Source organism: Felis catus, chromosome B3, assembly GCF_018350175.1.
Source record: "Felis catus isolate Fca126 chromosome B3, F.catus_Fca126_mat1.0, whole genome shotgun sequence".
Taxonomy (NCBI): Eukaryota; Metazoa; Chordata; class Mammalia; order Carnivora; family Felidae; genus Felis; species Felis catus.
This window is the reverse complement of record NC_058373.1, coordinates 99729270-99745327: the sequence shown is the minus strand read 5'-3', so window position 1 is coordinate 99745327 and position 16058 is coordinate 99729270. Positions and strand designations below refer to the sequence as shown.

General features: G+C 42.4%; 1 protein-coding gene across 2 annotated transcripts; it reads right to left on the bottom strand.

Annotated features, from left to right (window-relative positions):
* Window positions 1–262: 262 nt before the first annotated feature.
* PTGDR (prostaglandin D2 receptor) lies at window positions 263–15446 on the bottom strand. 2 transcript variants are annotated; one of them, XM_003987638.6, is made up of 2 exons: window positions 14442–15443; window positions 263–2088 (listed from the first exon to the last, which is right to left on the bottom strand). In XM_003987638.6, exons 1-2 carry the CDS (start codon window positions 15276–15278, stop codon window positions 1849–1851), a joined length of 1077 nt encoding a protein of 358 aa, XP_003987687.1. In that variant the 5' UTR covers window positions 15279–15443; the 3' UTR covers window positions 263–1848. The 2 variants fall into 2 exon arrangements, 1 of the variants encoding a protein (XP_003987687.1); XR_006599595.1 differs by having other exon boundaries at window positions 1955–2088; window positions 14095–15446.
* Window positions 15447–16058: the final 612 nt, after the last annotated feature.

The window sequence follows — 16058 nt, the reverse complement described above, 5'->3', positions numbered from 1 at the left end:
AAAGGAGAGCACAATAAAAGAGGCATCTCCTGGGGTGCCTGGGTGGCTCAGTCGGTTGAGCGACTGACTTCAGCTCAGGTCATGATTTCGCCGTCTGTGAGTTTGAGCCCCGTGTTGGGCTCTGTGCTGACAGCTCAGAGTCTGGAGCCTGCTTCTGATTCTGTGTCTCCCTCTCTCTCTCTGCCCCTCCCCCTGCTCATGCTCTCTCTCTGTCTCAGAAATAAATAAACATAAAAAAAATTAAAAAAAGAGGCATCTCCTCTGAAAATAAAACACATATGTATTTACCCATTAAATATACAAATGAAAGTTAAACTTGAGAACAAATGCATTTTTCATGAAGTCATCCTCTTAAATTACAACTTGTATATTCCTAATTTGGTCATTTCACAGTTCTGCTATACCAAAAACAAACAAACACACATATATATCCAGGTTAATACATCTCTGAGATAAACCAGAGATGAAAAATGGGGTTGCTGCTAAACTGGAAATAAGACAAACACTCTTGTCTTTGGAAGGGATGGCTGAGTGGGGATCTTGGGACTATTCAAATGTAGCCAGATTTCCAGCTCAGAGTCTCTGAGTGTGTTGGGGTACAAAAGGACCCTAGAGGTGATGAAACCTCTCTGATAGCCCCCAAGTGTTCTTTTACCAAAAGTGCAAGTTCTTACCTACAAGCTGGATTTAGAGGTTTTTGTTTGGCTTATTAGCTGCAACCATATTTCTCCCACATTTCCCTTTTGGCCATAGTGTTGCTAACCTTTGTAAACATTTAAACATACGATTAAAGTGCTCACTTGTGCTCCATCTGAGCCACATCCTGCTCCAGTTTTGAAAGCATAGCTCTCAGGGACCTCAATATGATCTTACAGTTCCCACAAAGAGCAAAATATGGCTGTTAATAGGTGGATGTTAAGGTTGTTGACATGATCCTCAATCGAGGTTAGGGGAGTCCTGGGTGGGCTTTTCTCTGTGCCAAATGCCCTGCTGCTTCACACAGCCAAACGCAGTGAACACGACTCTCTGGGAAGTCATATGTCACCATTTTTCAAAGAAACATAAATCCCTCCCGCAAAGAATCCATCAATATGATAAACATATAAAATGAAGTTTCCAAAAATTGAAACATTTTGTAACCCACTCCCAAATTTCGATTCCTACTGACATCCCTACCTGAATACCAGACTTCAAAAGATAAAAACTAGTTTTTCTTCTCTAGGCTGGGGACCACAGTCACATCTTGCCTCAGGTCTACTTATTTATGGACCACCTCTCCACATGAAGCAGTGAGCACCATTCCAGAGGGTGGCTGGCAAAGGCCTGTCCAAACCCTGACCTGGCTGTACTTCCCACCTCACTTCTCTGCGGAGCATCTATAATTCAGGCAATTAGGATACAAAATAAACAAATCAGGTTTCACCAGAAATGAATAGGATAAGAAATTTTAAGAACACACATCACATAATTGTAAATAATGGTGCTACTACCGGAATCCAAATAAACACCCAGAAGTGTCATTATTCTCTCTAAAACATTAGGGACGCCACGCCCAAATGTTGGAACAATTAATATCCTCGCTTGAAGACTGTTAACGTTGGTTACACTACATGAAATTGTAGTTGCTGTTCATAACTCAAGATGAAAAAATCGACTGAACTGGTTCATGACTAGAGTGACCACAGATTGTTAAAGATGTTATCAAATACTTCTGAAAACACATTTAGATGTTTTGTTATGGGAGATAGCTTTTAAATTGTAAATTTTTTTTTTTTTTTAAATCATGGTTCTTTGACAGAAGATGTGACATATTCCTCAGCTTACCAGAGACTGGATGGTAAAACACTGTCACAGACTGGACTCCATGTTAGTTCGGCAGGAATTGCTATACCAATTTCTGTACATAAGAGGCCTTATGAAAATCTTGTGAAAAGACATCCGAAATACCGGTGTTCTGAAAATTATGAAAATCCAAGGGTCCACAATGGAGATTACAGATAGAAAACGCAAGGCTCGGAGGTCTTCCATTTCTTCAAAGGTGCCATTTTCCTCATTGACCGCTTTAAATGCTCCATAGTAAGCACGATACTGTTTTAAAGAAAAACATCCCATTATGACACTGAAAGGCTGATGGTAGAAATAAATTCACTTACCTCACTTTAGAAACATTAATTTTTTAGGAACATGGCAACTTGGCTTGGAATATTCATTTTTGGTACAATTACAAGCAGCAAAGTCCACTGCCACTGACAGGAATAAGTAAGGAGTTTGGAAGGTGCAAGGTCGACCTGAAGGCTCAGTGGAAGCGAGTGCTTCTGGGAGAGGGGTCTAAGTCCCTGAAGGCTGCTCTACTTGCTGTGATGCTGCAGGGCTGGGGTTTCCAGGTCCCTGCCAGGCTGTACAGAGGAAGAGCTGACATGGGACAAATCCAGGCCACCAAATCTTTTACAAAGAGGGTCACCACGTTTCCATAAACACAGAGATTCTCTTTTCTCTGGTTTTCCTTTTTTTTCTTCTGCCTGCTTTCTGTCCTTTTATTAGCCCAGAATCAAGCCTCATTTGTGAAATGTTGCATGTTTGGAGACAACAATGAGAGAGAAACTTTTAATCAACGAGGAGACAGGAAATACTCCAGTGGGAAGATAGGAGGAGACTTACACAAGGACCTGTTCAACTCATGTGAATTACTTATTCTTAGGATAGATGCTTACCTTTTTGTGGTTGACATCCTCTTTTCAGACTAGGACACACACACACACACACACACACACACACACACACACACACACACAGAAATATAAGGCTACTTACTTGTGCCTGACCACTCATATTGTCTTGATCTGCCCCGAGGTTCTGACCTCCTTGGAGCCCTGCAAATTGTCCCATCCCATGGCTTTTCCTCCTGTTGAGCCACCATGGCCAACACTTCAGCCAGCACTACCATTGTCTCCCACTCTGCTGGAGGCCAGCCGTTATATTTCCTATGCCTACTGAGAGTCTAAATCCATAATGGGACAAAATGGACTCGAATGGGACAGAAAGCATGTAAACTCAACATTACTGGGAGGGGTTATGAATAATTGTCCAGCACAGACCCATTCAGTGCAATCAAGGAATATGAGATGTGTCTTCCTGTAATTGCTTCCTTACTTTTTACTCTATTTTCTATAGAGCATTTCAGTGGGCTCAGACATTCCCATCTACTGCACTTAAGAAGATACACTTAGGGATGCCTGGGTGGCTCAGCTGACTGAGCATCGACTTTTGATTTTGGCTCAGGCCATGACCTCATGGTTTGTGGGTTTGAACGCTGAGTCAGGCCCTACTCTAACAGCATGGAGCCTGCTTGGGATTCTCTCTCTCTTTATCTCTCTCTGCCCCTCCGCTGTCCACATGTGTGCACTCTTCCTCTCTCTCAAATAAATCAACATTTTTTAAAAATAAAAAAGTTACACTTATATTTGAATGCCCTCTCCCATCATCACTAATAATACTACTACTAATAATAATGGTTAGTGCCCATGTAGAGCACTGTTCTAGGCATTTCACTTTTAAAACTTCATTTCATCCTCACAAAAATCCATTACAATCATTATCTCCATTTCAAAAATGTGAAAACTGAGCATTTTACTTTAAAACCTTTTGGATTTTATGTACCCAAATCCTAGCTCCTTTCAAGGTCCATCTCAAACATTAAGCCCTTCGGGAAGTCTCTTTGAGGGAGCGGCTAAGTCCATTAGCTTTAGAGTCTGACCATGAGGTTGGATGGAACCCTCACTTGGCTGTGTGAAATTAGGCAAGTTATTCCATTTTCTCACCTATACAATGGGGATAAGTGTACCTACCTTCCATGACTGTTTTGAAGTTTGAATAAGATGATATGAGCAAAACCTTTACAACAGGTCTTAGCACACAGTAAGAACTCAAAAATTTGCCAGTATTATTATCTTATCATTAGTAGCAATACCTTTTCTCCTCTAAACTCCCTTACGGCCCCAATCACTCCATCCCTCGTCCTGTATTATAGCTTATATGGGCAGATGTGATATTTTTCTCATTTTATATCCCCACAGTGAATTACAGCACTGAATGTTGTTTGTACCAGATACATGCTGAATTTGATAAATGGTCAACAGTAAGTTGATTTGAAAAGCAAATACTTTATGTAAGTCTGTTTTTACATTTGTTCCTTTCTCCTCAAAGTAGAGTACAGCAAAATATAATTTTAACTATGTCATAATACTTTATTAGTTGGGAGCTGAGTAACTAAATGAGATTTACATAACTAAAACAAACCATTTTACTTCTATGCAGTATTTGTCCATGTCCGTTCTATCGCATATTATTAGGTTAATCATACTTTCAAGTCACTTGATTTATATTAGAAATGTACACCTGGCTTTTTATTTTATTTTTATTTTTTGAGTTTACTAAAAATGTGACAAATGTATTCATTTATGACATATTATATTAATTCTGAAGAGATATCAATTTAAACACAATTTAGACTTTCAAAACCTCTCTGTTGCTCAGTAATATTCTCTAGAACATACTTTATAAACTGCTCCTATAAAAGATGGCCAGAATAATGAATAACCTCAGAATATAAAGCCCTCATGTTTAAAGTAGTTCAATTTAGGGGCGCCTGGGTGGCGCAGTCGGTTAAGCCTCCGACTTCAGCCAGGTCACGATCTCGCGGTCCGTGAGTTCGAGCCCCGCGTCGGGCTCTGGGCTGATGGCTCGGAGCCTGGAGCCTGTTTCCGATTCTGTGTCTCCCTCTCTCTCTGCCCCTCCCCTGTTCATGCTCTGTCTCTCTCTGTCCCAAAAATAAATAAAAAACGTTGAAAAAAAATTAAAAAAAAAAATAAAAAGTAGTTCAATTTACACAGTGAATTGGTATGAGAAGAGCTCCCTCTACTGGACTTAAGAGTCCAGGAAAAAAATGCTATGTTGCCAACTTGCTGGAGACGTAAGTAGCTGGACATCCCTGCTGAGGAGAGCTCTCTGGATTCTAATGCCCCTTCTATACAGTTTATCCATCACAACACCCAGACCTCATCCTCTGCACTAGCCCCTTTAAATCCACTTTCAACTCTTTTCCCTGGACCCATGTTTTGCCCACCTCTAACAGCCTCCTTTGAAAGGAGCATCCTACCCATTCTGTTTGCCCACCAAAATGAAATACACACATGAGTTCTCTCAATACAGGCAGGATGTCCCCTATCACTTCTCTGACTCCATGGATTCTGATATATGCAATTATACAAGCTCGTCCTTATCTTTATCTGGCCTATAAACTTCTCAGCTATTATGGCTAATCTATCATTAGATCCCTCTTCCATCCATCCCTGCTCCCCTACCAACCTCCAATACATTGTGGGTCTCTAAGGTAAAATGAATTTTGATGAAAATATGTTACATGCATTAGAGAATGTGCTACAAACTTCTTCTAAAGCTCATCCCATAGTCTCTATATTTTCTTCCAAAAAAAAGTTTTCAAAATGGAAATCTGAAAATTCAGTTCGGTTAAGTATCTCTCTCTAATGCAGCATTATAGCAAAATTAATTTAAAAAAATCAAACCTCAATAAATTTTTCACTGGCTTAATGAAATATATTATTCATGCTATGAGCAAGGTTTTTTTTTTCTCCCTTCACATATAGCCTTTATTTTTCCCAGTCACCAGGCCCATTCCTTAGGAGAGTGATTTTCAAAGTGTGGGGGTTTCCAATACCTGTTCAGTGTGTCTTCAGGGTATCATATCATTAAAAAAGTACAATATCATAAAAAAGATTTATTTGCCTTTTTCACTCCTAGGTGTACAGTAAGTTTTACCAAGGATACCTGATGTGTAATGACATCATCACTCCAATGGCTAATGGAATATATACTGTGCATTCTTGTGTTTGCTAGACCTTTCTTAGGTAGTTGATTTTGGATATACACATACGTACATTTTCAGAGAATGTTCTCAGTACTTCTGTGCTCCTAACATGCTTTTTCTTTTATTTTATCTTCTATAATCTCTAGAATTTTATTATCATTCATTATATCTTTGTGAAAGCCCCAAGTTTTCCTTACACCAATGCAGAAACACAAGAAGTAAGTACATTTTGTTAACTTGTTTTGCAATAATATTTAAAATTTTTCTTATTTAAAATTTCTAATATGATAAATACTAATACATATAATCTACAAAAATTAAAGTTCTTTGTATCCTTAATAATGTTTAAGAGTGAAAAGGGGTCTTTAGACTAAAAAAATGTTAGAAAACCACTGCCTTAGAAAATAATGCTCAGGGGGAGGAGTTAAGATGGCAGAGTAGTAAGGAGACCGTGGGCTTGTCTCCTCCTGCAAACACAACTAGCTCAACACCAAACCATTCTGAACACCTAGGAAACAGATCTGAGGATTAACAGAACAATCTGCATAATTTGAGGGAGAGAACACAGCAGGGTACATGGTGTGGAGAGGTGAATCAGGGGAGAGGAGAGCCATGGTGCCGCAGAGGGGAAGCAGAAGTATTCAGAGAGAGGAGAAAGAGGGGGAGACAGAACAGCATATCGGGTTTGTGCAAGAAAGCACTCCCCCTGAAAGCAGCAGAGAGAAACAGTAAAAATATGGACAGGGGACTGCACAAGAAAACTGTCCCCCAGAACTACTGATGGCATTGGGGGCGGGGGAGGAGACGGTTTCAATACCACCAGTTTTTATAAACAGCAGAGCACAGAGTCTGAGGTTTAGAGGTCAGCCACTGGTGGTGATCTGGCAAGGAATGGGGGTAGAGCCATGGGCAGTGGGGTCTGAGGACCCTCTGGGTTGCTCAGTAAGAAATGGTTCCCTTGCGAACCCTCTTGCACTGTTGGTGGGAATGCAAACTGGTGCAGCAGCTCTGGAAAGCAGTGTGGAGATTCCTCAAAAAATTAAAAATAGACCTACCCTGTGACCCAGCAATAGCACTGCTAGGAATTTACCCAAGGGATACAGGACTACTGATGCATAGGGGCACTTGTACCCCAATGTTTATAGCAGCACTCTCAACAATAGCTAAATTATGGAAAGAGCCTAAATGTCCATCAACTGATGAGTGGATAAAGAAATTGTGGTTTATATATACAATGGAATACTACATGGCAATGAGAAAGAACGAAATATGGCCCTTTGTAGCAACATGGATGGAACTGGAGAGTGTGATGCTAAGTGAAATAAGCCATACAGAGAAAGACAGATACCATATGGTTTCACTCTTATGTGGATCCTGAGAAACTTAACAGAAACCCATGGGGGAGGGGAAGGAAAAAAAAAAAGAGGTTAGAGAGGGAGAGAGCCAAAGCATAAGAGACTCTTAAAAACTGAGAACAAACTGAGGGTTGATGGGGGGTGGGAGGGAGGGGAGGGTGGGTGATGGGTATTGAGGAGGGCACCTTTTGGGATGAGCACTGGGTGTTGTATGGAAACCAATTTGACAATAAACTTCATATATTAAATAAAATAAAATAAAATAAAATAAATAAATAAATAAATAAATAAATAAATAAATAAATAAATGAAAAGAAATGGTTTCCTTGCTTGGAATGCATTTGGTAGAGGTGATACAGCCTCTCTGAAGGCAAAAGACCCGGCAGGCACCATATCAAGCTGCCAGGTTCAACTATAAAGGAACAAAGATAAGGACTGAGGGCAGCAAACCCTGGCATTGAGCTGCTGCCGCTGCTGGTGGCCTGTTTCCTGGGACAAGTCTGCCCTGGCTGCAGCGTGGCAAGACCCTCCCCCAGAAGAATCGCACAAATCCCTTCCACCCACTTACTCTTCTGATCATAGACTGCTACAAAGTTTCAGCCTTAGGGGAAATTGGATTTAGCTTCATCTGGGTTTTCTTTGTTTGTTCTTTTTGTTGTTGTTGCTTCTGTTTTTGTGGATTTTCTTTTATTTGTTTCTTGGATGCAGGAAGAGCAAAATTTTTATTTTATTTTATTATTATTTTTAAATTTTTTTTCTCTTTTCTCTTTTTTTTCTATCAAGCTTCTCTTAACAAGAACACCAAAACACATCTAGGATCTAGCTTTCTTTATTTGTTTTTAAATTTTAAAATTTTTATTTCACTCTATTATTGTTTTTCTTTCCTCCAAAATGACAGAGGAATTCACCTCAAAAGAAAAAAACAGGAAGAAATGACGGCCAGGGATTTAATCAATGCAGATATAAGTAAGATGTCTGAACTAGAATTTAAAATGATTATAACTATAACTAGGAAGAATTTAAGATTATAACTATAACTATAAGAATTTAAAATGATTATAACTATAACTAGGCTTGAAAAAACCAGAGAAGACACCAGAAAGTCCCTTTCTTCAAAGATGAAAGAACTAAAATCTAGTCAGGCTGAAATTAAAAATGCTATAACTGAGATGTAAACCCAAGTGGAGGTCATAAAAATGAGGATGGACAAGGCAGAGGAGTGAATTGATGATACAGAAGATAAAATTATAGAAAAAAATGAAGCTGAAAAGAAGAGGAAATCAAAGATCAGGGATCCCAAAGGCAGACGTAGGAAACTCAATGCTTTATTAAAACGTAATAATATTTATATCATAGGAGTCCCAGAAGACAAAGAGAGAGAAAAAAGGGCAGGAGGTTTATGTGAGCAAATTATAGCTGAAATTTTCCCTAATCTGGGAAATGACACAGACATCAAAATCCAAGAAACATAGAGGCTCCCATTACATTCAATAAAAGCTGGCCATTGACAAGATATACCATAACCAAATTCACAAAATACACAGACAAGGAAAGAATCCTGAAAGCAGCAAGGGGGAAAAAAGTCCATAACTTACAAGGGAAGAAAGATAAGGTTTGCAGCAGATCTGTCCGAAAAAACTTGACAGGCCAGAAAGGAGTGGCAAGATACAGTCAATGTGTTGAATCAGAAAAATATGCAGCCAAAAATACTCTATCCAGCAAGGCTGTCATTCAAAATAGGTGAGATAAAGAATCTCTCAGGCAAACAAAAACTAAAGGAGTTTATGACCACTAAACCAGCCCTCCAAGAAATTTTACACGGGACTCTTTGGGGAAAAAAGGACCAAAATGAACAAAGACTATAAAGGACCAGAGAGCATCACTGGTAACAACACAATGACACTAAACTCAACTCTTTCAACAATCATTCTGAATGTAACTGGACTAAATGCTCCAAACAAAAGACACAGAGTATCAGAATGGGTAAAACAAAAAACAAAAAACAAAAAAACAAAAAACAAAACCCCACAAGATCCATCTATATGCTACCTACAAGAGATTCATTTTAGACCTAAAGACACCTGCAGATTGAAAGTGAGGGGATGGAGAACCATCTATCACGCTAACGGATGTCAAAAGAAAGCCAGAGTAGCCATACTTATATCAGACAAATTAGGTTTTAAACCAAAGACAATAACAAGAGATGAAGAAGGACATTATATAATAATTAAGGGATCTATCCATCAAAATCAAACAATTGTAAATACGTATGCCCCTAACTTGAGAGTACTCAAATACATAAACCAATTAATAACAAACACAAAGAAAATCATTGATAATCATACAATAATAGTAGGGGACCTTAACACCCCACTTACAACAATAGACACATCATCTAAGCAGAAAATCAACAAGGAAACAATGGCTTTGAATGACATGAATGGACTTAACAGATATACTCAGAATATTTCATTCTAAAGCAGAATACACATTTTTCTTGAGTGCACATGGAACATTCTCCAGATAGATCACATACTGGGTCACAAATAAGCCTTCAATAAGTAAAAAGAGATTGAGATCATGCCATGTATATTTTCAGATCACAATGCTATGAAACTTGAAGTCAACCACAAGAAAAAATTTGGAAAGTCCTCAAATACCTGGAGGTTAAAGAACACCCTACTAAAGAATGAATGAGTCAACCAGGAAATTAAGGAAGAAATTAAAAATACATGGAAGTAACTGAAAATGAAAACACGACAGTCCAAACCCTTTGGGATTCAGCAAGGCAATCCTAAGAGGAAAGTACATTGCAATTCAGGGCTATCTCAAGAAGCAAGAAAGGCCCCAAATAAACAACCTAACCTTACACCTAAAGGAGATAGAAAAGGAACAGCAAATAAAGCCTAAAGCCAGCAGAAGAAGGGAAATAACAAAGATTAGAGCAGAAACGATATAGAAACAAACAACAACAACGAAAACCAGTAGAACAGATCAGTGAAACTAGGAGAAGGTTCTTTGAAAGAATTAACAAAATTGATAAATCCCTAGCCAGACTTATCAGAAAGAAAAGAGAAAGGACCCAAATAGATAAAACCATGAATGAAAGAGGAGAGATCACAACCAAAACCAAGATATACAAACAAGCGTAAGAGAATTCTATGACAACAAACTGGGTAATCTGGAAGAAATGGACAAATTCCTAGAAACTCACAAACTACCAAAACTGAAACAGAAAGAAATAGAAAATTTGAACAGACCCATAACTGGCAAAGAAACTGAATCAGTATTCAAAAATCTCCCTACAAACAAGAGTCCGGGGCCAAATGGCTTCCCAGGGGAATTCTATCCGACATTTAAAGAAGGGTTAACATCTATTCTTCTTAAACTGTTCCAAAAAACAGAAATAGAAGTAAAACTTCCAAACTTATTCTATTGGGCCAGCATTACCTTGATTCTAAAACCAGACAAAGGCCCCACTAAAAAGGAGAATTACAGGCCAATCTCCCCAATGAACATGGATGCAAAAATTCTCAACCAAAACAATAAAATACCCAGTAATAAACCTAACAAAAGAGGCAAAAGATCTATACCCTGAAAACTATAGAACACTTATGAAAGAAATTGGAGAGGACACAAAAAAATGGAAAAGCATTCCATGCTCATGGATTGGAAGAACATTATTAAAATGTCTATATGACCCAATGCAATATACACATACAATGAAATCCCTATCAAAATGCTACCAGCATTTTTCACAGAGCTAGAACAAACAATCCTAAAATTTGTATGGAACCACAAAAGACCCCAAATAGCCAAAGCAGTCCTGAAAAAGAAAAACAAAACTGGAGGCATCACGACTCCAGATATATTACAAAGCTGTAGTCATCAAGACAGTATGGTACTGACACAAAAACAGACACATAGAACAATGGAACAGAACAGAAAACCCAAAAATGGACCCACAACTATATGGTCAACTCATCTTCAACAGAGCAGGAAAGAATATCCAATGGAAAAAGTCTCTTCAACAAATGGTGCTGGAAAACTGGATGGCAACATGCAGAAGAATGAAACTAGACCACTTTCTTACACCATGCACAAAAATAAATTCAAAATGGATGAAAGACCTAAATGTGAGGAAGCAACAAAATTCTAGAGGAGAACACAGGCAGCAACTTCTTTGACCTCAGCTAGAGCAACTTCTTACTTGACATGTCTCCAAAGGTAAGGGAAATAAAAGCAAAGTGGGACCTCATCAAGATAAAAAGCTTCTCCACAGCAAAGGAAACAATCAACAAAACTCAAAGGCAACCATCGGAATGGGAGAAGATATCTGCAAATGACATATTGGATAAAGGGTTAGTATCAAAAATCTATAAAGAACTTACCAAACTCAACACCTGTCTGCATTGAATATCTTTGGAACTTTACAAGTTTTTAAATAAAATAATTTTCTTTTCTTTTCTTATTTCTTTTTAGTGAGAGAGAGCATGAGAGAATGCAAGCACATGAGTGGGGTGGGGGAGGGGGATGGGCAGAGGGAGAGGGAGAGAGAAAGAATCCCAAGCAGGCTCTGTGCTGTCAGTGCAGAGCCCAATGCAGGGCTTGATTTCACAAACCTTAAAATCCTGACCTGAACTGGAATCAAGAGCCATGGGCTTAACCAACTAAGCCACCCAGGAGCCCAGGGAGAGAGAGAATCAATCTTAGGCAAGCTCCACACCCAGTCCAGAGCCCCAACACAGGGTTTGATCTCACGACCTTGAGATCATGACCTGAGCCAAAATCAAGAGTTGGACGCTTCACCAACTGAGCCACCCAGGCATCCCTAAAATCATTTTCAAATCCATTATTTCCTTCCATCCTCACAATCTCGTATAAGTTATTCAGTTCCCCTGAGACACATGTCCAAATGCAATGCTCTTGTGTATTATGCTGTATTATGTTCTTTTCGACATTATTGTTACTAAAACATTCAAAATGAGGACATAACATCCATGCATTTGGCTATTGTCTGCTTTTTCACAGCGCAGGTAAGTAAGGCTATTACTTTAGAGCAGGAGTCTGTGAACTTTCTCTGTAAAGGGTCCAACAGTAAATATTTTACATTTTACAGGTCAAGAGGCAAATAGTGAGTATTTGGTAGGTACTTATATAACAAGAAAACACATTTCCACAATTTTCACTGATGAAATTAAAAATGTATAATAATTAAGTACATTTTTGGGGTAAGTGACGTCTACTATCGAGAAAAATGAAAGTCTTTTTTTTCTTGGAACAGTATTTGAGTTAATTGGGGTTTAGAGTTCCTGCATACTACCATCAAATTGATTTGTAAAATCAGTTCATTTGTAAAAACTATTCTTAATTCGCCAGCTGTGCAAAAACAGTGGGCAGGATGGATTTGGACTGTGGGCTGTGATTTGCCAACTCCTGTTTTAGAGTATGGTTCTCCAGATGATATCCCTGGATCAGCCGCTTTCACCTCACCCGAGAACTTAAGAATAAGAATTCTTCAGGCGCCTGGGTGGCTCATTTGGTTGAAAGTGGGACTCTTGGTTTCAGCTCAGGTCATGATCTCATGGTTTGTGGGATACAGGCCTGCGTTGGGCTCTGCACTGACAGTGTGAAGCCTGCTTGGGATTCTCTCTCTCTCTCCCTCCACTGCACTCTCTCATTCCCTCTCTCAAAAATAAATAAGTAAAAAAATAAATAAGAATTCTTCAAAAACATCTGAATTAGAAACGATGGGGGATAGGGCCCAGGCATCTGTGGGTTGTTTTTTTTTTTCCTTAGGTTTATTTTTGAGAGAGCAAGTGGGGGAGGGGCAGAGAGAGAGAGAGAGAGGGAGGGAGACAGAATCCTAAGCAGGTTCCACGCTGTTAGCACAGGGCCTGACATGGAGCTTGAACCCACAAACTGAGATCACGACACCCAAAATCAAGAGTCCAAGGCTCAACTGACTGAGCCACCCAGGCGCCCTGCCATCTATGATTTTAAAAGCTCTGTTGGTGACTTTGAGCCAGCCAATGTTTCAGAACCACTGTTACATATCTATGCCTATACCTGATCTCCTTCTATATAGATGTATTTATTTCTTTTGGGGAATTCTGAGCTTAACCCTGCATGATGATGCCACAGACAACTCTTTTCCCACACGTTAAGGCCTTCATTTAAGGAAAATTGCATTATATTCCACCTTCCTCCAATCTTAAAAGTAACATCCAAAATTGCTACATTGCTACCTACTCACAGACGTCTCAGCCTTCAAAGGCATTGTTGGCAATGAATTTACTTAAATGTATATCATGTTGAACAAGGACACTGAGCATGGGGGAAAGGGACAGGAGCAACCCTGAAAAAGCTCTCTCAACCTCGGTTGCTCCTAAAATGTCTTAGCCGGGATCCCAGGAGGAAACACCTTCACAGCTACCAGGTACTTCTATCGCCACCACCACCCCCATTAGTAAACTGAAACCGGAGATAATGGCTTTCCCGTCACCTCGCCTGCCAAGATAAAAACAAAACCTGTCAAGGCAGGTTGTCCAAACGACAGGCTGAACCTCGAGTACACACCTGCCTGTCCTAACAGCCCCTCTGCCTCTATGGCCACCCGCACCCCGCCCCCCAACCGGGAACAGCAGCTGCCACTCCTCAAAGATTACTTGAGAATTTTTAAAAACTAAATCTATCTTTAGTCTCTCATTTCTGCAAATCACTCCGGCAGGTTCTGGCAGGATTACACCTTCCCTTAGTCTTTCCACGCCAACACCTGGGGAAAAACTCCCAGGTGCATTCGCCCATTTCTGACGCCACTAAAATTATGGGCGGGTCTACGAAATAAAACATTACCTAGCCCTCTGGAAAGAGGAACCAAATTCTGCTCCTCAAATGCTGAGGTGCTAAAATAGCCCCGAGATCCTCCCAGAGGGAAGGAGAGAGGAGAGGGTACTGCTAACTGGAGAGGTTCTGCGGAGCTAGGGAGACACTTTCAGACTCCGTCTTTGCCTTCCTTTCTTTGTTTCCGCCTCTTCTGGCTCAACAAATTCGGTTCTGTGTCCTCGGGGCTGTGGAGGGGACCCGATCTGGGGAGCGCACCAACAAACCCTCGGGGCCCAGGGCGCAACTCCTCCTGCGCGGCGTCCAACGCGCTCCACCCTTCGGTCCCGCAACCGCAGCCTCGGCGCGCAGCGACTCACTATTAAAGGCAGGGAGCACAGAGTGAAGAGCACCGTCATGAGGGCCAGCAACAGCAGGTGGTCCAGTTCCTCCAGGGGCTTCACAGCCGCCTCCTTCTCGCCCGCGCCCGGCTCCGCGCGGTCCCTGGTGCCGGAGCGCGGGCGCCGCCGCAGCCGCCGGTGCATCTCGTAGAGGTTGCGCATGGCGCTCAGGTTGCACAGCACGATGGCGAGGACCAGCAGGGCCATAAGGCTGGCGTAGAGCACTGAGTAGCGCAGCACCGACGGCGAGCGCTCCTCGTGCACCATCTGGATGAAGCACCAGGTGCCGGGGCAGTACTGCACGAACTTCCCGATGCCCGCGAAGGGCAGCGCGCAGAAAGCCAGGCAGAAGGCGCCCACGACGGGCGCCACCAGCGCGCCGCGGCGCAGGGTGATGTGCCGTCGGTAGAAGAAGGGGTGCCCCAGGGAGAGCCAGCACTCCAGGGCCATGGCCAGGAGCTGCAGCGTGGAGGCGAGCCCAAAGAAAGACATGAAAAAGGCGAAGGTTTGGCACAGCGAGCTGTCCGACGCGGGCGCCAGTCCCCACAGGCTCCGGTTCTGCGCGTAGGCGGCCAGCACGAAGGGGCTCACGAGGCATTTGCCCAGCAAGTCTGTGACCGTCAGGCCGCACACCAGCACGTAGAAGACCGAGGGCGGCGTGCGCCGCGGGCAAGACCCCAGCCCCGAGCGAGCCAGCAGCCCCAGCGCCAGCAGGTTGCCCAGGAGGCCCGCGCTGAAAAGCACCCCGCCCATGGTCGCCGAGTAGCCCTTCTCCACGGAGGTGATGTTGTAGCAGCGGTAGAGCGGCTGCCGCATGGCTGGTGGCGCGGCGGGCAGGCGGGGCTGCGGCACGGCCAGGGCCCAGGTGTCCGCGGGCGGGAACCCCCGGCGGCTCCGCGCGCGCGCGCGGCCCCGACCAACAGGCTGCGCTGCAGAGGAAGCTCCGCGGGCGGAGGGGTGTTCCCTACTGCCGGCACCTCCTATGTAAACTCTCTGGTCACACCCCGCCCCTCGGGGCGGGCCGCGGGGCCGCGTGCGCACCCCGCGCAGGCATTGTGGAACCCGCAGCAGCCGCGCAGAGGGCTGCCCTGACGTCCTGAGGAGAGATAAGCCCTTCGTGCCCAGAGTTGGAAAGAAAGAAGTCCCAGCGTCCAAGGCCGGTCTTTCCGACGAGGCGAGAGAGCTGCTGAAGTGGAGGGAGATTAAGTAACAGCCAAAAGGGAGGAGAGGGGCGAGGGGCGTGAGGAGGAGATGGTGGCGGGACTCTGGTGGTGCCCAAGACGAACTCTGAGATGAGCGTGGAGGGGAGGCTGAGAAAGGGCTACTACCAGTTGTTGAATTAGTGGGTTAAGTAGGAGTAAGGGTAACTTACATTTGCATAATACTTAAGCCTTAGCTCGCATTGTTTTCCAGGTCTGTGCAATGTGGACAGTGATCTTCACTGCACAGGTGAGGAAACTGAGACCTTGGATGGTTAAGTGCTCTCTATCCAAGGTTACAGAGCCAGGAAATGGCAGAACTGGACCTGAAACGCAGATCTTCTATTTATAGAGTCCGTCCATCTGTCTTGCTTCATTGCCTTCTCCTCTTGAGAGG

Bases quoted from the DNA above. Each gene is read 5' to 3' on its own strand.
- PTGDR (XM_003987638.6), bottom strand. From the start codon at position 15,278: ATGCGGCAGCCGCTCTACCGCTGCTACAACATCACCTCCGTGGAGAAG. The intron at 2,089-14,441 runs GTGAGTCGCTGC...TCTTTAAAACAG, and splicing joins TGTGCTCCCTGCCTTTAATA to TATCGTGCTTACTATGGAGC.